Raw genomic sequence first — 27171 nt, 5'->3', positions numbered from 1 at the left:
GAATTTTTTTTTTAATGCATCTGTCCCTAGCAGAGATCATCAGTGGGATGTATTGTTGGACCCCTTCATCCCAATCTTCTGAGTCAAGGGTAGGTATATCGTCCTGTCAGCAGTCAAAGAGTTGTGTGTTTTTATTGGTATCCCTGGAGGAGATTATGGAGGTATAGGGATGAGAGAATGCTATCTGCATTGTGAGATGTCAAAAAGGACTCTACAATGTGGGAGGAAACATTCAGGGCCTGTGGAAATTGTGATTGAATTGCGTGATGAAGCTGGAGGTATCTGAAGAACATCCAGGAGGGTAGATGGAATGTGGCCTTCAGGGTATCGTACGATAGTAGATTACCATCCAGCATTAAATGCTGTAGCTTAGTGATGCCAAATCTAGCCCACACGCAGGGATCAGTGATTGAGCTGAGGTGTGAGTGGGGCATGGGGTGAGACTACCTGCGAGGAACATATGAATTTTGTCATCTGATCCCACACTTTAACTGTGGTTGACATTGGTATAGTCATGGTGTCATGCATCTTCACTCCCCTAAACACCAGGTTGGTTAGTGCCTCATAAGACCCCTGTATGGCTGCCTCCAAATTGACCACAGGGTTCATATTCACCTGCACAAACCACCAGCAAACTGTCACCAAGCCTGCCGCCTAGTAATATTGATGAAAGCAGGGTAGGGACAAACCCCCTAGGCATCTGTAGGGTGAATTTGGCTATTCTACGAGTACAGTCCACCCAAATGAAGTTGCTAATAATCTAGTCTAGTTTGACAAAAAGGCATTAGGGATAGGGACCGGGTTATTCCTAAACACATATAGAAATTTGGGGAGAAAGGTCATCTTTATGAGGTTGATTCTGCCTACAAGGGAGAGGGGTAGTGACTTCCAAGCCTGGCACCTAAGAGTTAATTGATGTAACACTGGGTATATGTTATCGTCTAGATAGGATGGAAGATTAGTCTGCACCTCAATTCCCAAATAGCGAAATTTTAGAGACCCAAGAGAGTGGGGATCCAACCCAGGGAGGGTGTGGAGGCACACGGGATAGGGAGAACAGGAGGAACTTAGACCAATTCATTTTGATGCCTGAGAAAACCCCAAAGCGGTCTATCATGTCTAGAGCCACGTGGAGGGATTCCAAGACATCAGGTAGGTATAAGAGGGCATTTTCCACATACAGGGAAATAGTTTCCCTTAAGGGACCGATCTGGATGCCAGGGATCCATGGGAATGCTCGGATCAGGATAGCCAGGGGCTCCATCACCAGTGCAAATACGCCAGGGGACAGTGGGCATCCCTGTCTGGTACCCTGGCTGAGAGTGAAGGGTGGCAACAGGATCCCATTAGTTCTAAATCTGGCTGAGAGTGCATTGAGTCATTATCTATATCCCTATTAAGAGCAATATGAGCAATCATATGCAATCATATGCTCTTTAGCAAGCCAGGCCAGCAATCTACTCGTTCTTTCGCCCTGCTCAAAAATTATTTGAGATTGGGATAGAAGAATTTTCTGGCAGTATGTAGCCCGGATGGCTAGTTCTTTATAGAGCACTTGTAAGTCCCCATATACATCCCGATTCGCAGTATTCACATACTGGGCCTCCAACTCCTGTGTTCTGTCCTCAGCCTCTTCAAGGGCCAGGGATGACTCCCTCCTCACTTTGGCTAAAGCTAATTGATACTGGCTACGGGTATGGGGCTTGAAGGCATCCCAAACTACTGCAGGTGCCGCCTTTTCCTTGGCTCTCAGCCAGAAATCAGGTATTTCAGAAGTCATTGACAGGGAGACATGGTCATCTGAGACCCAAAAGCGTGACAGCCACCATAAAGAGGGGCCAAAATCTGGGCCTATCTTGAGCTGCAGAAACATCTCATGTGCATTAAGGAGGAAAACGAGTGGAAAACTGCGTTTAATACCAGAACAGGTCATTATGAACACCTGGTAATGCCTTTTGGCCTTTGTAATTCCCCGGCAGTTTTCCAGGAATTTATTAACGATATCCTCCGAGATTTGTTGAAATTGTGTGTGGTGGTTTATCTCAATGATATCCTCATATTTTCCAAGTCCCTGGAGAGCCACCACACAGATGTCTGTCGTGTACTTCAGAAACTAAGAGAGAACAATCTCTATTGTAAACTGGAGAAGTGCGAGTTCCATCATGAACAGGTTACATTCCTGGGTTATGTCATTTCCACTTCTGGTTTTTCGATGGACCCAGAGAAACGGTCGGCAGTGCTACAGTGGCCTCGACTCATGGGTTTACGTCCTCTGCAGCGTTTCCTGGGCTTTGCCAACTACTATTGGAAGTTTATTCGTAACTTCTCGTCTCTGGTCAAGCCTCTGACTGATATGACCAGAAAGGACGGTAACCCACAGAGTTGGTCTCCGGAGTCCATTAAGGCCTTTGAGACTCTCAAGGCTGCCTTTGTTTCTGCTCCTGTGTTGGCATATCCTGATCCTACGTTGCCTTTTATCCTAGAAGTTGATGCTTCTGGGACTGGAGTTGGTGCCCTTCTGTCTCAATGTCCTAACTCTGAGAGCGCTATGCATCCGTGTGGCTACTTTTCCAAGAAATTGTCACCTGCTGAGTGCAATTATGAGATTGGTGACAGAGAGCTGAAAGAATGGAGACATCTCCTTGAAGGTACCACTGTGCCCGTTCTTATTCTTACTGACCATAAGAATTTTACATTCTTGTCTGAGGCTAAGCATCTCTACCCCAGAAGGGCGCAATGGGCTCTTTTCTTGTCGAGCTTTAATTACATTGTCTCATTCTTGCTCGGTACTAAGAATGTAAGGGCTGATGCCTTGTCACGACAATTTTTCTCCACTTCCAAGTCGGAGTCGGTTCTGGTTCCTACGATTCCTCCTGATCGTATCTTGGCTACAGTTCGCACCAGTCTTACTTCTCCTTTGGGTGACAAAATTCTAGCTGTTCAGGTCCAAGCTCCTCCTGATAAACCTTGTGACCGCTGCTTTGTCCCAGAGAGTCTCCGTACTGCAATGCTCCAGACTTACCATTCTCCCAAGGCAGCTGGCCATCCTGGGAAGAATCAACTCATTTGGGCCATCTCCCAACAATTCTGGTGGCCTAGTCTACGGGCTGATGTTACTGCCTTCGTAGCTGCCTGTCCCGTGTGTGCTCAGAGTAACCCCTTCCAGTGGGCCTCCTACAACCCATACCCAATGGAGAGAGGCCCTGGACTCACCTGTCTATGGATTTCATTGTGAAATTGCCCAACTCCCAAGGCAACACTGTTATCCTTATGGTGGTTGACCGGTTCTCAAAGATGTGTCATTGTATTCCACTTAAGAAGTTGCCCACCTCTAAGGAACTGGCTTCCATTTTTGCTTGGAAAATCTTTCGCTTACATGGGCTACCTAAGGTGATTTTCTCGGATAGGGGCAGTCAGTTTGTCTACCGGCTCTGGCGAGCCTTTTGTGCACAGTTGGGAATCCAGCTTGCGTTCTCTTCTGCGTATCACCCGCAGTCTAATGGGGCCAAAGAACAAGCCAATCAGTCCTTGGAACAATTCCTACATTGCTATATTTCGGACCATCATAACAACTGGTCTGACCTATTACCTTGGGCAGAGTTTGCTCACAACAGTGCCTTGAATTCTGCCTCCCGATTGTCTCCATTTGTGGCGAATTAGGGTTTCCAACCTTCCATGTTGCCTGACTCATTTGTTCCGCAGAGTATTCCTGCTTTAGAGGAGCATCTCCATGGTCTTCTTTCCACTTGGGTACAAGTCTAGGAGGCTTTGCGTCATGCTAATGATAGGTACAGACGCCTGCCTGCGCCTTCCTACCAGGTTGGGGACAGGGTCTGGCTGTCAACTCGCAACCCCCGGCTTCGTGTTCCCTCACTGAAGTTTGCACCTCGGTTTATTGGGCCTTTCCGTATCCTTCGCAGGATTAACCCAGTAGCTTACGCGTTAGACCTTCCTCCTAGTATGCACATCTCAAATGTGTTTCATGTCTCCTTATTGAAACCATTGGTCTGTAACCGATTTACCACCTTGGTGCCATGTCCTCACCCTATTCAGGTTGAGAACCATGAGGAGTATGAGGTACAATCCATTGTCGACTCCCGTAGGTTCCGTGGGCGCATACAGTACCTGGTGCATTGGAAGGGGTATGGTCCGGAGGAACACTCCTGGGTTTCATCCTCTGACGTACATGCCCCTGTCCTCCTCCGTGAGTTCCATAGATGGTTTCCCTCAAGCCCGGTGGCCCTCCGAGGGAGAGGGGTTATTGAGGGGGGGGCGTACTGTCAAGGCTGGCTTAGCCCTTCCTCCTCTGGGCTGGTTGCTCAGCAGTCGGCTAATTGCCAGCTCTCATCTCTTTCCACAGTTACCAGCTGTTCCGATGATGCTCGTTTGACCTGCCTATTTAAAGCCTTCCAGCTTATTTTTTCCATTCTTCGTGTGGTCACATCACAAGGAACCATCCCCTGCTGTTTGTTTCAAGACTGGTTTGCTGACATCCCTCCTGGCTTCTTATCCTGCTTGCAGTTGCTCTTCTTGGATCCCTGACTTCTGGCCTGGCTGATTACCCGATCTGGTTAATGAACTTTGGACTGGCTGACTACCCGATCTTGCTACTGGACTCTGACTTGCTTGACTATGCTTTTTTCTATTTACCTTTTTATTTTTATTAATAAACAAGTGTGATTTGATTGTACTTCTGTCTCAGTCTGTTTCATGATTTCTGACAGTTAATGATTGTGGGTGCAATCTGACTGTTGAGTGAGGGTGCCCCTTTGTAAATCACTTTTGCCCTTCCGGGTATAAGCGGACCTATAACCTTATCGTTTTTCAGGATTCCCCAATGTTGTTCAAAGATGGATTTAATTTGCTTGTGCTGTACTGAGTACGAAGTAAGGAAAGACCATGTAAATGTTTAATTTGAAGTCTGGCGGGGTTTATCAGCCAGAAGAGAAGATTGGTCTACCTCTAAAGCTTTTTTGAAGTCTAGATCAACATCATGCATGTTGTATCCCTTTTCCTTAAAGCGATCTCTGAGTATACTGGCTTCCACTTTAAAAGTATCGATATCTGTACAGTTTCTGCGTAAGCCTAAAAACTGACTCTTTGGAATGGATCGCAGTCAAGTTTTATGGTGGCAACTGTCTATGAACCCATTGCGGTCCGTTGGCTTAAAATAAGTACTAAATTCAAAGCGGCGTTCTGTCAATTTGATCTCTAGATCAAGAAAGTGTATTTTACTATAGCTTGATTCATACGACAGAACGATGTCTCTATCATTATCATTAAGCGATGTAAAGAATCTTCCAAGGACCCATTCCATAGGAGGAAGATGGCGTCAATATACCTTGCCCACAGTATTAACTGTGGTCTCTCTATGGCATAGACGACATCCTCCTCCCACTTGGCCATAAAAATATTTGCGAGGCTGGGGGCAAAGTTAGCCCCCATTGCCACTCCCTTCTCCTGCAGATAAAAACATCCAATGAACCAAAAATAATTGTGTTGAGTGGCAAAGTCTAATATTTCCATAATGAAATTGGTCTGCATTCTAACCAAAGTGTACTTTCTTTCTAAAAAGATTCTTACAGCTTCTAATCCTTTTGAATGGGCGATGCAGGTGCACAGGAAGGCTACGTCCGCAGTGGCCATGATATAATCCCCTTCTATGTTTATTGATGAGAGTATGTTAATGACGTGCTTAGTATCTTTCAAATATGAAGGAATTTTTTGAACGATTGGTTGTAGGTAGTGGTCTACATATTTGCCTATCCTAAATGTGACAGAATCGATCCCACTAATGATGGGACAACCTGGAGGGTGTACAGCATCTTTGTGGATTTTCGGCAAGTAGTAGATGATACGTATATGAGGTGCTATGGGAATGACAAAATCTTTTTCTTTGTGGTTTAGAATTAACGAGTCAAAGCCCTTAGAGATAAGATCAGTAAGCTCTTTCTTATACTTGATTGTGGGATTCATGGGTAATTCTTTATATGTGCTGAGATCACTGAGGATTTTGTACATCTCACCCATATATGCAGATTTGTCGAGTAGAACTATGCCCCCGCCTTTATCGGTGGGGCGAATCACAAAGTCTTTCTTGTCACATAAAGACTTAAGGCCTACACTAGGTAAAGAGGTTTTTTTTTCCAATACTTTATTTTTGCAAGAAAACATACGGTAAATACAGAAACCATATAATAATGTAGGACTCTACAAATTTAGCAAACAAGGGATGGTTTGATTCACATAAACCAGTACTCTTGTAACCCTCGGCAAATAATTATGTTAAGGACTGTGAACGGTCTGATCTGAGAAGTCTCCATATCCCGCATGTCGATTTTTCCCACGGTAGAGACTGTGTAAAAGGGACTGCCATGAATTATGGAGGACCCATAATGTCCTAGCAGAAATAGAAAAGAGAGGAAAACAAAAGGAAAAGGAGAAAACAAAACGGATGATGTCCCCAACCATTATGGTGTCACAGTCCCAGAGGATGCTGGGACTGTGACATCATAATAGGCGGGGACATCATCTGGTGATGTCCCTATATATGTCGCAGCGCGCCCGGTCCCAGTCATTGTGAGCGGAGGGAGCGACGAGTCAACATCTGAAGAGAAGAACAGAACAGAAGAACAGAAGGCGGCGACGACGACTACAGCGGCGACAGAAGACCGGGCCACCGTCTGTAAAAGAGCTATATGAAGGCGCGGTGGCCCGGCAGAAGAACCGAAGAGGGGGACAAGACCCTCGAAGTCAGAAGAAGAGGCCGCGGCGAGGAAGAAAACCGGGCTCCTCCGCTAGTAAAAGAGCTAGAAGAAGATAGCGGAGGAGTCCGGCGAGAAGACCCCCCAAAGACGGAAGACCCCCGGAGCTGTGCAATACACTATTTTATCTTGTGTGTTGTGTTTTTTTTGTACTTTATTTTACAGGTGAGTGGGTAGGGGTACATTGTACCCTATACTCATTCACATAGGGTGGGGGGCTGGGATCCGGGGGCCCCCTTATTAAAGGGGGCTCCCGGATTAGGATAAGCCCCCTGCCCGCAGACCCCGACAACCAACGGCCAGGGTTGTCGGGAAGAGGCCCTTGTCCTCATCAACATGGGGACAAGGTGCTTTGGGGTGGGGGGGCCGCGGCCTGGTATGGCTCAGGGGGGGCGCTCGCTTGTCCCCCCCTTTCCTGGCCGGCCGGGTAGCGTGCCCGGACAAGAGTCTGATGTGGACCTGAGGGGAACCCCCACGCCGATTTTTTCGGCGTTGGGGTTCCCCTTTAAGTCCATACCAGGTGGCGGGGCCAGCGACATCTCCTTCGCGGGCCCCGCCTACCTGGAGACCCGCTCGAAATGAGCGGACTTTTCTCCGGGCGGGAAAAGTCCATTCATTTCAAAAGTACGGCGGACTGGCATACGCACGGCCGGATTGTCCGCCGAAATGCGAGTCCGGCGGGAAGATTGGAGTGCAAAACTACTTTCTAAGTCCGCCGTACTTTCGGGTCAAAAAAGTCTGCCGGAGGCTACACACGGGGGGATTGTCCGGCGGACTTGAGTTTACCGGACTTTTCCACCCGATTGTTTGATCGTGTGTACGTGGCATAAAACTCGACTCAAAACTCAACGACTTACTAACATCCAAAACCAACGGTCATTATTCCATACTCTTACTCTTGGACCTTTCTGCTGCCTTTGATACAGTTGACCACCCCCTCCTCCTCAAAAAACTCAATTTGCTTGGTCTCCATGGCTGCACTCTCCGTTGGTTTGAATCTTACCTATCTAATCGCACCTTCAGTGTCACTTACAACTCCACTTCCTCTTCTCCAACTCCCCTTTCCGTTGGGGTCCCCCAAGGTTCTGTCCTTGGACCTCTACTATTCTCGATCTACACGTCCTCCCTGGGTCAGCTGATAGCCTCCCATGGCTTTCCTTACCATTTATATGCTGATGACACCCAAATCTATCTCTCTGCCCCTCAACTCACCCCATCAATCTCCTCACGCATCACTGATCTACTAACAGACATCTCAGCCTGGATGTCACACCACTTCCTCAAACTTAATCTATCTAAAACTGAGCTCATACTATTTCCTCCCCCACGTGCGCCTTCGCCTGACTTCTCTGTCAAGATCAATGGCACATCTATCAGTCCATCCCCACATTCCAGGGTGCTAGGGGTAACTTTAGACTCCCAACTGTCCTTTCAGGCCCACATACAAGCCCTGTCCAAATCATGCCGCCTTAGCTTCTAATTCACTCCCTGGTCATCTCTCACCTCGACTACTGCAGCTCCCTCCTCGTTGGAATACCTTTACATAGACTATCCTCCCTTCAGTCCATAATGAATGCCACTGCCAGACTCATCCACCTTACCAGCCATTCACTTTCCTCCACCCCTCTCTGCCAATCCCTGCACTGGCTTCCACTCACCCAACGAATAAAATTCAAAGTACTAACAATAATTTACAAAGCCATCCATAACTCTGCCACTAGTTACATCACTAACCTAGTCCCAAAATACCAACCAAGCCGCTCTCTTCGGTCATCCCAAGACCTCCTGCTCTCAAGCTCCCATGCTCGCCTCCAGGATTTCTCCAGAGCTTCTCCCATCCTTTGGAACTCCCTACCCCAATCTGTCCGACTGTCCCCTAATCTATCCATCTTTAGACGATCCCTGAAAACCCTTCTCTTCAAAGAAGCCTATCCTGCTTCTAACTAACACTGTTTTACTTCCTCCATCAGCTCATCCCCCACAGCTATTACCTTTTGTATCAATTGCCCCTTCCTTTTTAGATTGTAAGCTCTAACGAGCAGGGCCCTGATTCCTCTTGTACCAAATTGTAATGTAACTGTAATGTCTGCCCTCATGTTGTAAAGTGCTGAGCAAACTGTTGGCACTATATAAAACCTGTATAATAATAATAATAATAATAATTCAGACGGAGACCGGAGATGTCTGGGTTGTTTCGTATGGTTCTCAGAAATCGCTCGAGGGTCAAGATGAAAATTTGGGGGGACAGGGGGCAGCCCTGACGTGTGCCATTGGTTATCTCAAATGATTGTGAGAGGTGTCCATTAACCTTCACTCTGGCCGAGGGGCATGAGTAAATGGACTAAATCCAGTGCATCATCCTCTGCCCCAGGCCGATGAAGTGTAGGGTTTCAATCAAAAAGGTCCAATCCACCCTGTCAAATGCCTTTTCGGCATTGGTTGAGAGAAGCAACAGGGGTATTTTACTCTTCTGTTCGGCGTATATCAGATTGAGCGCTTTGGTCGTGTTGTCCCTTGGCTCTCTCGTAGGGACAAACCCTACTTGATCTGAGTGGATCAGTTGGGGAATACGACCAATCAGGCGCATTGGAAAGTATTTTGGGGAATATCTTCAGATCCACATTTAGTAAATATTGGGCGATAATTTTGGCATTGAAGGGGATCCTTGCCCTCCTTCGGGATCACAGTTATATGAGTTTGGAGGGTGTCTTTTGGTGGGGTGGTCCCTTTCCCCACAGCATTGTATGCAGAGATGCAGAGAGGAAGTGCGGGTTTAGCAGGTCCCCAAAGGTCCTATAATATAAGAGAGAGTAGCCATGCGGGCCCGGTGCCTTCCCTGGCTTCATTTGCGCTATTGCCAAGGTCACTTCCTCAGCTGAGAGAGGCTGTCAGGACCTGGACCTGAACCTGGGACCTCAGCTGTGTCTGGCCATAAATCTTCTCTCTGAGCTATCTGAGATGCTGGACAGTTCCTTGTCAGATCCTTTTGCCAACCCTGCCTTGTACCTTGATTTCAGCTGAACCTTGAACTCTTTACTCCTCCCATGAACTTCCTGATATAAGCCATGTCTCTGCACTTCCTCCTTGCCAGAATATTGTGCCATCTCCAGCCTGTATCTCGCTCCCGTCTTCTCTGCTGCCGCTTATATTTGCTACTGCTCGTTATCGACCCTTGGCTTGTTCCACGACTACGCTTCTGCCTGATCCCAATCTGCAACAACTCGTTACCGACCTTTTGGCTTGCTTTCTGACCACGCTTCTGTTTGATCCTTACCTGCTCATCCGCTACTGAACCCCGGCTTGCTCACCTCCTGGTGGGGCGATCCTGAGGACCGCGACCTGGTACTAACACGCAGCTAAATCCATCTCTACCATCTGGAGCTCTGGTGAAAACCGGTTAGTACTTAGACTCCGCACCTCAGGTGAACCCGTGTCATCAGCCAGGGTGACCTGTGTGAATATCTGCTCTGCTGCTATAGCATTAGCTACTGGCCTCTGAGCCTGACTCCAGATCGTGACAGAGGCTCATCAAGGTCGGTGAGGTCGCCCTTCGTGATTCGGGAAGCCCCGAGCGCTGTAAGTATTTCTGAATGGCTATCCTCTTGGAGGATACATCCCTGGTGAACTGGAGAAGGTTATAGAGAGAGGTATAGTATTGCCGAAAGATGTCAGCTACCATTTCTGTGGTATGTGCTTTGGCTTTACCTTCGTCTCGTAACTCAGGAACAAAGGTGTGATCCTCCGGTGCTCGCAGGGCCGGTGTTAATAGTTTCCCACATTTATCACTATGCTCGTAGAAAGTGCGTCTACACTTAGCTATCGTAGCTTTAGCTTTGTCTAATGCCAGGGTTCGCAGCTGGGATCTGAGGGCTGTAAGATCTGCTAACAACTTATCTGCTAAGGATTTCTTATGGATGGATTCCAGAGCTCTAATCTTTTCCAGGATTTCTACAATTTGTTTGGCCCTGGCCCTTCTTATCCGTAAGCCAATCTTGATCATGAGGCCCCTGATATAGCTTTTTTGCACCTCCCATACCATCATGTGGAGTTGGAGGAAAAGAAAGATCTCAGTTCCCTGGTCAGCTCCTCCAAGACCTCCAGGTCCTGAAGCAAAATGTTGTTCATCTTCCACATCCATTGCTTAGGAACAGGGGCTAACAAATCAATATCTACGAAGACCGGAGCGTGGTCCGGGATTGTAATAGAACCGATGGACGCGGAAAGGACCCTAGACAAAAGAGACTGAGGCAACAAGAAGAAATCAATCCTAGTATAAGAACCCTGAGGATGCAAATAGAATGTATAGTCTTGTTGATCCGGGTTAAGAATCCGCCACACATCCACAAGGTGAAACGCGTGAAAATTCCTCTTCATACATTTAATGATAGCAAAGGAGACTTGAGAGGAGCACCTAGATGCATCTAAGGCTGGGTCTGGGGTGAAAAGAGGGAGGGGGGAAAGGGTGGTAGGGGAAAGGAAGGAGGGGGGAAGTAGGAGAGGGGAAAAGAGGGAGGTAGGAGGGCGGGATCCCAGGAGAGGTTCAAGAGGCTTTACATCTATGTTAATGGAACCCCCCCCCACCCCAGGTGCATGTATTCTCCAGTACACCAGTCCGCCCAGCAATGTCTGGCTACCTGCGAAGAGGTGAGAGCCACACCCCCTCCCCCCCACCATGTCCACACAGCCTTCGGAACCCTCTGCCAGTAAAGCAGTCAGCCGGGTTTCTGGTTTCTCTTTCCTCTAAAATCCCATGGAGGAGGGTAAAGGGCATCCGAGTACGAGTATCAACCGTGCTGGGCATGTCTGTTTGTAAAGAAACACAGCCTCTCTCCCAGGAGTCTAGGCACGGCTTCCTATGTCAGCAAAACAGGAGGGCAGGAGGAGGTGGGGAAGCTGGAGAGTGCAGCAATAGGACACCGTCTGAGGGGATAACAGCGAACAGAGCAGGTCACCAGGGGGGTCCTGGGGTGGTCAGTGTGGGAGTCATAGGGCAAGCTGGGTGTTCTATATGGGCAAGGTCCCGTGCTCTGTTTAATACACTTATGCTCCTGTGCCGGAAGCTTTACACCTCAGGATCACTCATCTGGGCAGGACCCCGGTTTTCTCTTCTTCTCCGAGTCATGCGCCGCGGCAATCCAGATCGTGGGCCCTGGGTGTTCAGACGAGGATCTTTACTTGGCAGCAGACCCAGCCAGTTCGGTAATGCGATCGGCGTGATCTCCAGGAATACAAACAGGTCTGGGAGGTCTGTGAAGTAACGGATCCAGAAGAAGTTGCCATTCTTGCGGACTTGCAGATAGAGGGGGAATCCCCAGCCATAGGGGAGCCCCAAGCGACGTAGGATCTCTAAGAGGGGTTTCAGCATCACTCTCCATTGCAGTGTTGCTCTCCCCACGTCGGGGAAGATAGGTATCTCTGCCCCGTCAAACTAGATCTGCTCCTTTGCCCATGAAGACGGCAGATGATGTCGCGGGACGGTCCGGATCAATCGGCTTCGGCCCCGTGCCCTGTGCACCCTATTGAAGTCTAGAGTGACTGGAGGGTCAGAGTCCAGAACTTTAAGCATAATGGCCCGCACGGTTTCCTGGTGATTCTCCCGGCCTGTTGCCTCTGGTAACCCCTGGAGCCGTAAGTTGTTTCTGCGGCTCCGATTCTCCAGGTCTTCCAGGTGGAGCTGCATCTCAGCCAGGTCCCTCTTGATGGGATGAGTGGGACTTCTCCAAATGGGCTACCCGCTGCTCCAGTGTGCTAACTGCTGATTCCCCTTTAGTCAGGCAGCTGTCCAGACGCTGTACTTCCGTGTGTAGCTGTTGGAAGTCTCAGCGATGTTGTTCCTCCACCCGCAACACCAAGGCCTCCATATCAGCCTTCGTGGGGAGAGCATGGAGCAGGGACCTGATGTCAACCCCATCTTGGGACTGCTGCATTAGGGAGCCCGGACTATGGGAGGTTGAAGCCGATGGGTCTAGGATGACTGGAATTCCTGCCAGTGAGCTGGATAGCTGGTGGTGTGAGGCAGCCATTCCTGGGGGTAGAGGGCCCACAGGCCTTTGTTCGCCACTTGTTGCTGAAGAGCGTGCTGCTGGGAAAATTCTTGCTTGCTCCGGGAAGTAATTGTTAATGGGAGCCACCACAATAGCCTTAGTCGATCCCCTAGTCTTCCTGTGTTTAGTGTAGCTCCTGGCAGTCCGAAAAGCAGCGCAAAATCAGCATATCAGCCGAGTTGTGCAGGACGGTGCCGGGAGCTCAAACAAAAAGTCTTCACACCACCATGACCAAGCCACGTCCCCGTGATTCTAGGTAAAGAGTTTTTAAAAATGTGTTCAGGGGGAAGTTTGGCTAGATCCTTTAGTACCAAGTCTCTGAACATGTTCAGAGTAGGGGCTAACTGAGTGGGAGGATTAAAGAATATATATATATATAAAGAATTATATATATATATATATATATATATATATATATATATATAATATATTTCATTCTAAATTATACATACAAGTGAACTGTTTGGATGTTTGTTTTGTTTAATAAATGTAAGAAATTTTCTGTATCACTTAAGGCTGCTTTCACACTGGAGCGAGCAGGCGTTGACGGTAAAACACTGCCAGTTTTAGCGGCGCTTTACCGTCATTTTAGCGGGGCACTTATAATCCAGCTAGCAGACCAGGAAGGGGTTAAATGTGCCCGTGAAGCGCCGCTGCCAAATCGCATTGCAGGTGCTTCGGCAGCGGTGCCCATTCATTTCAATGGGCAGGAGTGGTGGAGGAGCGGTATACACCACTCGAAAGATGCTGCTTGCAGGACTTTTCTTTAACGTCCTGCCAGCGCATCTCCTCAGTGTGAAAGCACTCGGGGCTTCCACACAGACTGCAGGGGAGCCATTTTGCAGGCACTTTACAGGCGCTATTTTAAAGCGCCTGAAAAATGCCCCCGTGTCTGTTTGATTTTATGAGATGAAGGGGAAAAAATAAATAAATAATCGGCCTAACATATCGGGCCAAAAAAATCGGCATCATATATCGGCCATCGGCCGTGGCGATTTCTAAATATCAGTATCGACATCGACCTGAGAAAAACCCAAATCGGTCGACCTCTAGTAGCAATATTTGTTTCCATAGGGACATCTGGTGTGGATTGTTTTTGCCAGTTAAAAACTTTACATGATTTGTAATCATTTATATCTCATGTGTATTTTTTATGTTTTTTGGCCTTTTGGTCTCTGTCCTCTTTAATGAGGTGGGCTTGGAGATTAGAGGAAAGAGTGTTATATTCTACTTAGTTTTTGTAAACCAGCAGGTTCTCTTTGATTTCCTTAAAACAGAGAGACAGCTTTGTTTTCTGGTCTTAAAATGTAAAAATTCTATGCCCGCCTCATTAAAATATTTATACCATGATTCAAAGTCTGTATCACCTTGTTTTGGGGAGATATCCCATCTGAGACTACGAGGAACCATATGTTCTCTTGTATATTGCTCTAAAAAAAGCAAGATCCCATTGGAGATGCAATTCAGAGACCATAATGTTCTTAAGTCTTAGAAATAATCCACCTATGGCAGTATCATTGTTTGTTACAACAAAAACACCCTCCCTTTACTGTGCGTGTAGCACGGTATTAAAACACATCCATAATGTGGGGAAAAAAAGGGAACACTGCAGCAATATTAAGTCAAAATTTGGACAAAGTAAAAAAAGGGGGGAAATACTGTGCTGTGACTAATACTTATTAAATGAAAAAAGCTGCAAACATTACCGAAAGACTAACGGTTAGTAACAAAATGGAAAAAGAGAAATATGTTGCGCTAAAGTGCTAATGTGCATAAATCATGGAGATCTTGCAAAACCCACAATGAATACCAAAACTAAATGTATAGATACATGGACATACATATGCATAAATATAAAATAAAACGTCTCAGAGGACAAAATGCGTTTGGGGAACCACAGCAACAGTATCACGCCATTCTATATTTCAAAACAAGCCTGGGTTTTTCTTCAGAAATGTGAGTGTTCTTAATCCATTTTAGTACGATTAAAATATCTTTTAATGGTATTACACTATGCAAGTTTTCTCTTCCCAAGTCTGTGAATTCCGGTAAGCCTCACTCCTATAGACGTTGATGTCGACAGAACACCATCACTTCACCTAGAGCACTTTCCAGTGTCGCTGGTTGATTGCAAGGGATTTGTCACTCTCTTTAAGGATTTCACTTTCTTCTATACACATGTGTGGAGTTTTGCCTGCACACACCTAACTTTCTTTAGTGTTTTTTCACCATTTATGATTCATAAAAGGATCATTCATTGAATATAATTTATCTTTTTGGGCTATTTATTTCATACCTGTAAGCCCCCGTATACATGGTCGGACATTCCGGCAACCAAATCCCTCGGATTAATTCCGACAGATTTGGTCCGGAAGTGATGTTGCATACACATGGTCGGACTAAGTTGTCGGAATTTCCGGTTGCCAAGAACGCGGTGACGTAAGCCGCGTACGACGGCATTAGGAAAGGGAAGTTCAGCACCACGTCCACCACCCTTTGGGCTCCTTCTGCTGATCTCGTGTTTATCGTGTGTTAATAGAAGTTTGGTGAGAGACGATTTGCGCTTTTCAGAATTGTGCTTCAGTTCGGTACTGCTCTTCAGTTTGTGCTTGTCTTTGCGTATCTGATTATCAGTGCGTGTAGTCAGTAAGCATTTGTTTCTCATGGACTATATCTTGGTATAGTACGCTTTGATTTGTATTGCTTATTGTCTGCTTGCTTCTGCTTTTCAGGTTGTTCTTTCAGGCATTGCTGTTTATCAGTGCTTTCTGTTGTCCATTCTGACCAGCCGACCGTTTTAAACCATGTTTCGTGTAAGTACTCGTCATAGAGTCTGTGCTGTGTTGGGCTTTTAGCTTTCACACAAGCCCGGTCCATGAACAGGGAGAGGAGGCGTTTGTGGACCAAGAATTGGTTGCGCCAGCGTGACCAGTTCTCGCACATGCCTTTGCTCCGTGAGACCCGGGAGAATAATCCTGATGATTTCAGGAATTATCTCCGGATGACAGACCCCGTTTTTCACCGTCTGCTGGCTTTGCTGTCCCCTTATATCACCAGGCAGGATACCTGCATGCGGCAAGCCATCACTCCGGAGCAGAGGCTCATCACCATGTTGCGCTACTTGGTGACAGGGAGAAGCCTTCAGGACCTGAAGTTCTCCACAGGCATCTCCCTCCAGGCTCTGGGGATCATTATTCCAGAGACCTGTTCTGCCATCATTCAGGTCCTGCAGAAGGACTATATGAAGGTAAGTTTTCTCCTTTAACATCACATTCTATGTATTTAATGATTGCTAATGTCTTGGATTTCTTTCCTCATTCCCTAATTACCATGATTGCAATATGCTCTAATTGATATGCTGTGCCCCTTTGTCCTCATGCATGCTGGAAGCTTTTCAAGTTCCTTTTTTGTCCTTCATGCATATTTGCCTTCACCAAAGCATGTAGTGCAAGGGCCTGCCTCAATACTTTCAAATGCTATATTTTTTTTCTCCTATTATTATCTTGATAGGTAATAGCAGCATATCAAAATGTGCTTACATTCTTTCCAATTTTTGGTCTTATGACACTTCTTACCTGTCCGGTGGGCTGCCAATAGTATAAGTAAGGAGGGGCTGCCCAAAGTATCACACATTATTTATGCATTCAGCTCTCAATCAAGTGGAGAGGGTTACCTGTCCAAAACATCCCCCCCTAATTTTTTGCAAGGGCCCATCAGATGGGGGGGATGGGGGGGTGATGACTCTGATAAGGTGACCTTATACTTTAGGCTTTAAATACTCACTTCCCAAAATGTTATACTGATCTTGGCCAAAAATGTTGGTGTCTAATGTGCTTGCAATGTTGATGTGCCAAATTACTAATTCTTTGTCTTGTTTCACTCCACAGTTTCCTTCAACGCCACAGGAATGGCGCCAAAAAAGAAGGGGCGGGGAATAGTCTAGAAAGAACGTCAGGGGCGGGTGGAGTTTCACGCATGCGCACTGTATATAATATGCAACACGAGTGTGTCGTACGTACGATCTGGGAACAGAGTGAGGAGCTGACGCGCCGATCGTGCAAACTAAGGTACAATTTTTAACTTGGTACATCACTAGCCTAGACTGCTTCTATATAGGCCTATGTTGGGACAAGATTAGGAGGGTTTAGCATGGCATTATTAGTATTTTAGGGTTTGTCTGGTGTTCTGTTTTATGGGGCTTTTTCTTGAACTGTTCACGGAGGTGCCCTGTCTCTGGCAGATCAACAACCCATTTTATAATGGCCGAAGAAAGAAGAAGGCAGTGCTGGAGAAACTTCTTGCTTTGGTGCGGATCATGGTCCCCATGGCAGACATGACCTATGTGAAGGGCAAAATTGGGCAAAATTGGTGCCATGAAGAGTACATATCTCAGGGAGAGAAAGAAGCACCTGGAGTCCCTGAGATCAGGAGATCCAGATGCCATTTATTACCCAAGGATGTTGTACTTCGAGAGGCTGCATTTTCTGTTAGACCAGGGGGAACCCAGGCCACCACTCTACCGTCTTCCTTCAAGGCTTCCTTCACCCCCAGCTGAGGCTTCCAACATCCAACCTGGGCCTTCCAGGCAACAACATGTGGAGGGGCCCAGCTTGAGACAGGTATAGCATTGTTGAATATATTTCTTGTCGTACATTTAATGATGTTAACTAGATGTTATTATTTTTTTTATATCAATAAGTTTTTATTAAGTTCTTCAGAGACAAACAGAACATAATACAAGAAAGAAAAGAAAAGTAGGATGGGCATCTGGACACAGGATATAAAGCAGTTAAAGATGCAAGAATATGTAGTACAGACAGTATAAGTACTTCTTGTTCAAACTAGATGTTATTATTGATCAGTAAGTTGTGATTTAACAAAGTGGTTTACATCTCAATAGACAGTAGTGACCAAAAATGATTGGGACAAGAATGAAAAATGCTGGGCTCAGAATGATAGTCTGTTCTATTTGGTAACATTCAATTTGCAACAGTCATGAGCACAAAATGGTGTGATTGATGAGCAGAAAACTAAAACTATGTCCCATTTTCATACACAGGAAGACCTCAGCCGGTGGGGAGGCTGTGGCAAGTGGCAGCCAAGAGGTCGACCATCGCCCTCCTTCTCCTCCTCCAGCCACAACTATAGGAGCCGAGCCACAGCCTGGAAGGAAGCCTGGAGGGAAGTGCCCAAGGAAGACGAGAGAGTGATGGCCTGGGTTCAGTCTAGTCTGACAGAAGATGCAGCCTCTTGAAGAACCACATCCTGGGGACATAGATGGCATCTGCCCTTCATGATCTCTAGGACTTCTGGACCAGATTTCTCTCCCTGAGATATGTACTCCTCAGGCCACCAATTTGGAATTTGCGAATTAGTTCATGTCTGCCCTGGGGGCCAAAGGCTGCAAATTGACAAGTTTCTCCAGCGCTTCCTCCCTCTTTAGTTGTTTGACACCTAAATAAAGGTTGTTTTTGTTTGAAGAAATACTTGCGTATGTGTTTGACTTCAAAAAGGACAGTTTATTTGTGAGCAGGCAGGTACATTTAAAAAAAACAAAGTGAAATGAATAACAAGGGGCACCAACACCAAACAACCTCCTGTAGATTAAAAAAGAAAAACAAAATACAAAAAAGATAATGGTGTTGTGGTAAGTTGACACACAAAACACACCCAAAAAATGCAAAGATGAGCAAACTGTCAAAAAAGGAGATGTTGATTAAAAAAACCAACCACAAAATAAAAAAATAAAAAAAAACAACAAAAAAAGATTGTGTAGATGTGACGATTTTAAATATTGTATTGCTGAAATGAGTAAAAAGACTAAAGAAATAAGTTCGGGAGAAGTGTGTGTGAATATGAGCATCAAAACAAGTTCATTCTTGCAGCATTGTAAAGAACAAGAGAATGCGCTGCATGAAAGAATTTTTAACATTGCAGCGTGACGAATGTTCTATATCGATTATGAACAGTAGTTTTACCTGAGCGAGCGCTTCCGTGTTCGAATTTGATTATGAGCATGCGTGGCACCTTGTCCATCGGAGGAGGCTTCACATGATCGGACTATTTACGATTGGAGCATGTTGTCGGAAAATTTTATAGCCAAGTTGGAAAACAGTCCGATGGAGACCACACACAGTCAGATTATCCGACAACACGGTCTGATTGGACATTGTCCATCGGAATGTCCGACCGTGTGTACAAGGGCTAAGAGGATCACTCACCGGAGGTCTATTTTTGGACTATTCACTTTCTTGTAGTTTGCACCAAAGATAATTTAATTTATTTATCACATATTTTATATTTATGCATATGTATGTTCATGTATCTATACATTTCGTTTTGGTATTCATTGTGGGTTTTGCAAGATCTCCATGATTTATGCACATTAGCACTTTAGCGCAACATATTTCTCTTTTTACATTTTGTTACTAACAGTCTTTCGGTAATGTTTGCAGCTTTTTTCACTTAATAAGTATAAGTCACAGTGCAGCATTTCCCCCCTTTTTTCTCTATATTTAATATATTGTATATACACAAATGTTTAGCCCTTCATTTCTATTTAAAACTGAATGGGTGGTTTTACAAGGTAAGAGTTCATATATACTTTCACTGGTATATGCCTATATTTCTTTTATCTAAAGGAATAGTGTGATGGAGTGAACATGAGTGATAAAATATGAGGTGGTTTATGTGCTTTTGTCCTTATTTTTTAAATATTTTTCGGAATAAAAGGCAGCTCCAAAAACAAATGATCAGTAATTAATGAATGCTGCTGTATGAGATCCCCAAATCTGAAAGACTCTATCAACATATGAAAAAAATAAAATAAATTAAAGATCCAAAATATCACCCCCTAAATCAGCCTAATTTAATAAAGACTTACATCCTCAAGAAAGAGAAAGTTTGCCATGGACAAGACTGCAGCTAAAAGTACCCTCTAACCTCAAATTAACCAGATAATATAATTAAAGACCAAAAATTCCCCAATAATAGGAGCAAAAAAATATAAATGAGGTTAATTGCCCAAAGAGCTAGCAATCAGAATTAGGTCTCCTTATTTGAACAATTACATGCATATGGCAGATTCCAGAAACATTTGTCTGCATCCAGGATCACTCATCTGTCTCCGACTGCAGGTAAAAACTGGATGTGAGGATACATATGAACAGTGATGTCCACTGCTGTTCACCTATGATCCCAGGTGCTGGAATCCATGGATCCTTGCTGCTGGAATATGCTGTATGCATATCACCCAGATGAAGAAGGCATGGAGCCTTTAAAGTGCAGTTCCCCAACTGATTCTAATCTTTTTCGTTTGCAGTTTACCAGCTGTCGCTATCTTTATATCTACAGCACCTTCTAATACACTAACACTTTGGGTCCCCCCCCCCCCCTTTATAGGGAGGAGACAGGCTTATCAAAAAGTCTCCTTATTTAGCCCTTCTTAGTCTGCTGGTGACATTTCAAAGACCATACAGTGAATTATGGTTAAATAAAATTCTTCTTGCTAAATCTGTACAAAAATTCACCAGTACCCTGAACACAAACCTACAGGAATCACCTTAATCTCATGGTAATAGAAAACCAGAGCCTTATCTCAAATGCCTATCTGCCAAAATTTGATTTAGATGTGGTTCCTGCTCATGGCAAAATTTAAGAAGGGTTGCCAAGTGTTCATATTTTCATGGACAGTTTGTATTAGGGAATATTTGGGGGTTAAGGAGCGTGAAGGTCCTCTTTAAGATTACTTGCTTCTTGTGTTCACTTCCTCAAATATAATATTTAAATGGGAATAGACTAACAGGCTAATGACTATTTTTTGTTCCCTGATGTTTATGAAACTGATTGAAAAGGCAAATGTTCAATTTGATAACTGTAAAACCTTTAATATTTGAACTCTTTTTCAGGACAAAATGTTGAGCCTGTTGAAGAATCTTTTGTGTGTATTACTAATAAACTGCGACTTTGGATTTTCCAGAACAATTTTAACCAACAGAACTATACCATGTTCGATTATTGAAAACACCAAATCTGTTATTTTTGACTGCAGGGCTCGAAGTCTGAAAACCGTACCTTCTCCTACCAACTACACATCAAATTCTGTGGAACTATTGTTAAGTCAAAACCTTATTGATACTCTTTATAAGTCCTCTTTTCAGGACTGGGATAACCTTACAAAAATTGACCTTAACTGGAACCACTATTCAAAGGTGAGACTTAATAATCCCAATATATGCAAAAGAGGTCTGGAGATCAATAATGAAACATTTACCAAATTAAAAAAGCTAGAACATCTTCTCATTGATCACAACTATCTCTGTGAAATTCCCATGGGACTACCTGAAAATATTAAAACGCTAAGTTTCCAGTATAACAACATTTTTGTGATTAACAAAACAAGTCTCTCAAAATTCAGATATCTGGAGGAACTTTACCTAAGTCATAACTGTTACTATGGCAATGCATGCCCAGGTGTTCTTGATATTGAAAATGGAACATTTTCTGATCTCAAGGAATTAACGGTACTTAACCTCTCATTTAACAACTTAACCAGCGTGCCCCTGCATCTGCCATCATCACTGAAACAACTTTACTTAAGCAGTAATAGAATAAAAGTTATTCACAGAGATGATTTCAAAAACTTACTCAATTTAGAAGTTCTTCTTCTAAGTGGAAATTGTCCAAGATGTTATAATGCTGCATATCCCTGTGAACCCTGTTCTGGAAAAGGCTTTCTTGAAATAGACGACTTTGCTTTCCAATATTTAAAAAACTTGACTGCACTCCATCTTGGAAGTACTTCACTTAATACTGTATCAAAAACATGGTTTCAAAACATGACTAAGTTGAAAGAACTAAATCTTAGATTAAATTACTTAATGACTGAAATGGCAACAGGAGACTTTTTTTCTTACTTACCATCATTAGAAAAACTTGACTTGTCATATAACTACAATCAGCAGGCATATCCAAATAATATTAATATTTCTGACAATTTTTCTAAATTAATTTCCCTCAGAGAGTTGCATATACAAGGATATGTTTTCAAAGACATCACATCCAAAAACTTAGCTCCTCTTACAAAGCTAAACAAATTAAACATTATAAACCTATCTGTTAATTTTGTTTGTCAGGTTGATTTTAAAGTGTTTGAAAAATTTCCAAGTCTAGCAATAATTTACTTGTCTGAAAATAGAATAACGCCTTTTTCCGAGAGCACCTTAAAAAGCCAAGGCCTACAAGAATTTTTCAACAATCAGCCATTTGACATAACATACAATGGTGTAGAACATTTTAGTAGAGTATTCCCAGGAATAATTACTCCAATTAACTCTCTGGTAAAACCTCAATGTACTGCATATGGCAAAACATTGGATCTAAGTCTGAACAGTATCTTTTTTATTGACCCTGAAGCATTCAGTTCATTTTCCGATGTAGCATGTTTAAATTTGTCTTCAAATGGCATGGGTCAAAATTTAAACGGGACAGAATTTAGATACTTGCAAAACTTGGCATACTTGGATTTATCATTCAATAAACTGGATTTTGCTTCCATCAATGCTTTTCAGGAACTGAAAAAATTGGAGGTATTAGATGTGAGTTATAACAAGCACTATTTCATTGTACAAGGTGTAACCCATCACCTTAAATTCATTGAAAACATGGACAAACTTGCAATTCTTAACTTAAGCTGGAATGAAATCTCCACTCTAACTGAGTCCCCAGTTCATAGCTCCTCCCTGAAAGAATTAAGGTTTGCTGGTAACCGTCTGGATGTATTATGGAAAAATGGTGACAAACGCTACTACAGTCTTTTCCATAATTTTACAAATCTGTCAGTTCTCGATATCTCCTACAACAGACTTTACTCCATTCCCGAGGAAGCAGTGTGCCGACTGCCTGCAAGTCTTACTGAGCTATACTTACATCATAATGAATTAGTGTTTTTTGGTTGGAAAAACCTGACATGCTTTGAAAACCTCAAGGTTCTTGATTTAAGTCACAATAAGATTACAATGATAATAGCACACTTGTACAATTATACAAATTCACTGGAGACTTTAATCATAAATCATAATTACATTCAAACTTTGACAGATGCATTTCTTATAAAGCTCCATAGCCTCACTAACCTTGATTTAAGTTACAATCACATTCAACATATAAATAAATCAATTTTTTTGTCTGGTAATGATAACTATTTAAAAGTTTTAAGACTGAAAGGAAATCCATTTGAATGTACCTGTGAAATTATTGACTTCATAAACTGGATTAATAGCAACAATGTTGATATTCCACGGCTGGCCACCGATGTCACCTGTGCCACTCCGGATAAATGGAAGAAGCAAGGAATTATCTTATTTGATATGCATGCCTGTAATTTGGATCTCACAGAATTGCTTCTGTTTCTTTTGTCATTTGTTTTAATTGTCCCAATGACTGTATTGCCAATTATGAGTAATTTGTTTTACTGGGATATATGGTATATATATCATTGGTGTATGGCAAGGTTAAAGTATAACAAAGTCTCTAGTGCAGACACTATATATGATGCATTTATCACTTATGATGAGAAGGACCCAGCTGTCAATGACTGGGTCTTTAATGAACTATGTGACCAGCTGGAGAACAGAGGAGCCAAACACATACTTCTCTGCTTAGAAGAAAGAGATTGGGAGCCAGGAAAGGCTATTATTGATAACATTGCAGAAAGCATTAACTTAAGCAAAAAAACACTGTTTGTTCTCACTGAAAACTATGTGAAAAGTGGAAAATTCAGAACAGCATTTTATTTGGCTATTCAAAAACTAATGGATGAAAATCAGGATGTTATAGTCTTAGTATTGCTACAGCCAGTTCTACAGCATTCACAGTATCTCAGGCTAAGGAAAAAGATTTGCAAAAGTTCTATTCTGGAATGGCCCAAAAATCCACATGCAAAAAGCTTATTCTGGCAAAAAGTTAAAAATGTTCTACTGACAGAAAACATCAATCGATACAATAATCTCTACACTGATTCCATTGGTGTTGTTCGCTGATTGGCTGTTTATTAATGGTAAAAACAAGGAGGTCTATTTATAAAAAAATATTGCATTCCCACAGCTGCAATGAATAGCCCAAAATATACGGATCAGGGCCATCAACTATAGTCAGCAGTGTTGATCATGTGGAAATTTTCCAACAGGGTAGTTAAAGAGAAGTTGATTGGTAGATTGACTTCTCTTCAACCACAGTGGCCATTCACGGATCAAAATTCAGCTGGTCCCTGCTGAAGTAGCTGCATTTCAACCAATGTATGGCCAGCCTAAATTAGGAGCTGCTTATAACTTTATCTGATGCTGTAGGTCAGAGAAAGTATGTTTACTTAGATAGATGGGTAAATATGATGTACTAATTTGTATTGCGTTTTAGGGTTTTATAGTTTATAGAGAAGTTTAGACCTCTTGCTGTATTTGATAAGGAAAACATGGCTATGGTAGTGTGCGTTACTTCTTTTTGGTGTAGTTGTTACATTATCCATTAAAGCCCTGTATTTACCTACTCTTTTTCCTGAAGCGTTTTAGTAGCCCACAAAAGAAAATGATACTATTCTGCTACTAATAACTTACTTTTTGGAGAAGCTTTGAATGTAAGTAATTTAAAAGGCTTATATTTTATCACAATTCCTGTATGTCACAATGTATAAACAAGAGGATGAGGTATTGTCACCAATGCTGCACCATCCCCTAACTAGCTTTCCACTGTAAGCATTGCTGGTGCTCCATATTGATTTCCTTATGTGTCAAATATTCTCAGTACAAGATTCCAAAAGGTAATATTGGTGAAAAATGTCCCAATGCCAAACAAACTTTCCACTTAAAATACTTTTATCTGAATACCTTTCTTGATATCCATGCAGAGCAAAAAGAATAAGAAGTATGTGAGAACCTAAAAGGGATTATTTTTTTAATTATTTTAAACTAAAATGTAAACTTTACTTTCTTATTATTTACTAATTATAATTTACTGTTAAATATTTCATTCACGGCTTTTTCCAGTATCCAAGTATCCGACAACCAAATGAAAAGTATAACATATTGTAATGGAAATTTGTAAGTTCTGTATATAATTGTATTCTATTTTATATGTATTGCACAATGCCCTCACTGTGCACACGGCACTAATAATGTTTTCAGTACATGTTTTGCATTCTTTCGAGTCCTGATTAGAATTAGTCTCCCTACGTAACGCCCCTTGTTACCATAAATGTACAATTGTAATATTAATGTGATACCTACGTAATCATGTGTATAAAAAATGTCAAATGCGTCATAATAAAGAAGAACAGTTATTTGGAAAGATGCTGAGTGTATCTTTTGTGTCTGTTCCCTACTGCAGTAGTTATTAATTTGGAACCACTAATCAATATGAGGATAGGAGTTGCCTATCTATAAAATATCCATTTGACATATACTTCCACCATACCTCCCAACTTCCTGAGATGGGAAACAGGGATACCTATCACTAAAAGGATGTAGGCAAAGAACACACCTCCTTTACATGGACAATATATACACAAAAACAATTGGTTAAACCCATAAGTGCTTTTTTACCATTATTATTCATTTATACTGGCTTTTCAAATGTACAAAAGAAATTGGATGATAAATGTAGCACTGTAAAACACTTTTTGATGATTAAAGAGTCCTATAAAGTCCTTAAAGAGTCCAATATCCTATATTTGTATACATCAGACCAACATGAGGGACAAAGGAGGAGGAAAAAGGACAGAGGGACTTTGTTCCAAAAGAACAATTTGATCGTGTGTGGGCTCCAGCGGACTTTTTCTTCCCAAAAGTTCGGTGGACTTAGAAATAAGGCTTCAAAATTGTCTGATGCTAGGGCAGCTATTGGCTACTGGCTATGAACTTCCTTCCTTATTCTACATCATCACGTTTGAATTCGCCGGACTTTTGGAGTGATCGTGTGTGGCCAAGTCCATTCACTTGAAAGTCCGGCGGACCTCAGCTGCAAAGTCCGGCGGGCTAATGTGTCATTAGAAGCTATGACTTCTTCTTTTGTTCCACTTCCACTTTAAATTTGTTTCTCCTAAAATAGAAAATGTATTTGCTTGAAATCTGACTCAAAGCAACAAAAGTGCCACACATGAAGCCAGTATTACACTGAATAAACAGACCAGGACAAAGTAGATCAAGTTCCAGACAAGTTCAAATCTAACTTTTAAGATTTGCCAAAACATGCCCATGTTCGAAAGTCCCATGGAAATTATGTGCTGTAAGAGTAAAAAGACAACAAAGGTAAAAAGGCCCTAACTATTTAGCAAATTATTTACATGTCTAGTTATTCATAGCAAATTTCATTTTTCTATCAGCGTATATTTCAAACTTCTTCCTGTGAGGACTGCGTGTCATAAACAGTAATTTCAAATACGATTCTTTTAGTGAGGTTTTTAATTTAAAAGGACCAGTAAACCTTAATTAAAAAAAAAACATTTTTACATGAACAATTTACTAATATTTTCTAATATGTATGTAAAGATACTTATTCATGCAAAAGTTGCAATGTTTGTACGTTTATTTGAGTTTTTTACATTGTCATAAGATGCTGCTATTTCAGAATGACATTTATCATAGGTTTACTGTAAATTAATGTCCTCCTGGGCAGTTCTGGGCATTGGAGTGTATGTAGTCCATGTAGTCCCAAGAACAAACATTTTATTTACTGCTCCCTGTTACTTGTAGCTGCTTTCCTTTTACTCATAGCTTTAGCCATGAGAATAAAAGATCTGTATGACAAGCAGAGTCATCTGCGATCATTTACTAAGGCAAATACACAATTCCTTTTGCAAGGGAATTTTCACAAAAGCTTAGTGTAATCATTTGCAAGCAAAAAAGCAATTTTTCTTTTCCTTGGACGTGGTTGGGTATTCTTTGCAAGGTGAAATTCACAAATTTCTAGGCAAAATGCCCTTGCAAATTGAATATATTTGTCTTGAGTAAATCAGCCCCACAGTGTAAAAAGGTAAACAATAAATTATTAAAGCATTTTGAAAATAAAATATATTAGGTTGGCCAATAGGATAGATGGCAAATACTGTACCTTGAAATCTAAAATATACACTTTTATTTTTTAACCGTATAGCATTAGTGTATGTATCAAATCCAAAGCATGTTTCTGTAATCAGAATAATAAGAGTGGAACAATGACCCCCTAAGGAGCTGTTTTATTTTTGGGGGTCCTCTTAACTTTCCATCTTGTGACCTGCCCTGTAGATACAGTGCAGGGATTTGAATTGGTTAATTATAATCACCTGGTGTAATCTTCCTGTTCTAATGAGAAAAGCTTTAGGGTCTGCATCCCTT

General features: G+C 42.8%; 1 protein-coding gene across 2 annotated transcripts in view; it reads left to right on the top strand.

Moving 5' to 3' along the window:
* The window catches only part of TLR8 (toll like receptor 8), a 165466-nt gene extending 140316 nt beyond the window's left edge, over positions 1-25150 (top strand). Inside the window, exons 4-5 of one of the 2 annotated variants that reach the window (XR_013274579.1) lie at positions 16696-16875; positions 17049-19087. Coding sequence is in view for 1 of the 2 variants with exons in the window: in XM_077482544.1 (XP_077338670.1) it covers positions 20722-23847 (3126 nt within the window). In the remaining variant the exon portion in view is untranslated. Of the gene's footprint in view, positions 1-16695; positions 16876-17048; positions 19088-20715 lie in introns of those variants that run through there. The other variant, XM_077482544.1, reaches the window with a different exon arrangement.
* The last annotated feature ends 2021 nt before the right edge of the window (positions 25151-27171 follow it).

The sequence above is a fragment of the Lithobates pipiens genome, unplaced genomic scaffold (assembly GCF_037356315.1).
Source record: "Lithobates pipiens isolate NorthernLeopardFrog02 unplaced genomic scaffold, aLitPip1_a1.2 Scaffold_16, whole genome shotgun sequence".
Taxonomy (NCBI): Eukaryota; Metazoa; Chordata; class Amphibia; order Anura; family Ranidae; genus Lithobates; species Lithobates pipiens.
The sequence above is the reverse complement of the archived record's forward strand: the minus strand, read 5'-3'. Positions and strand labels throughout refer to the sequence as shown.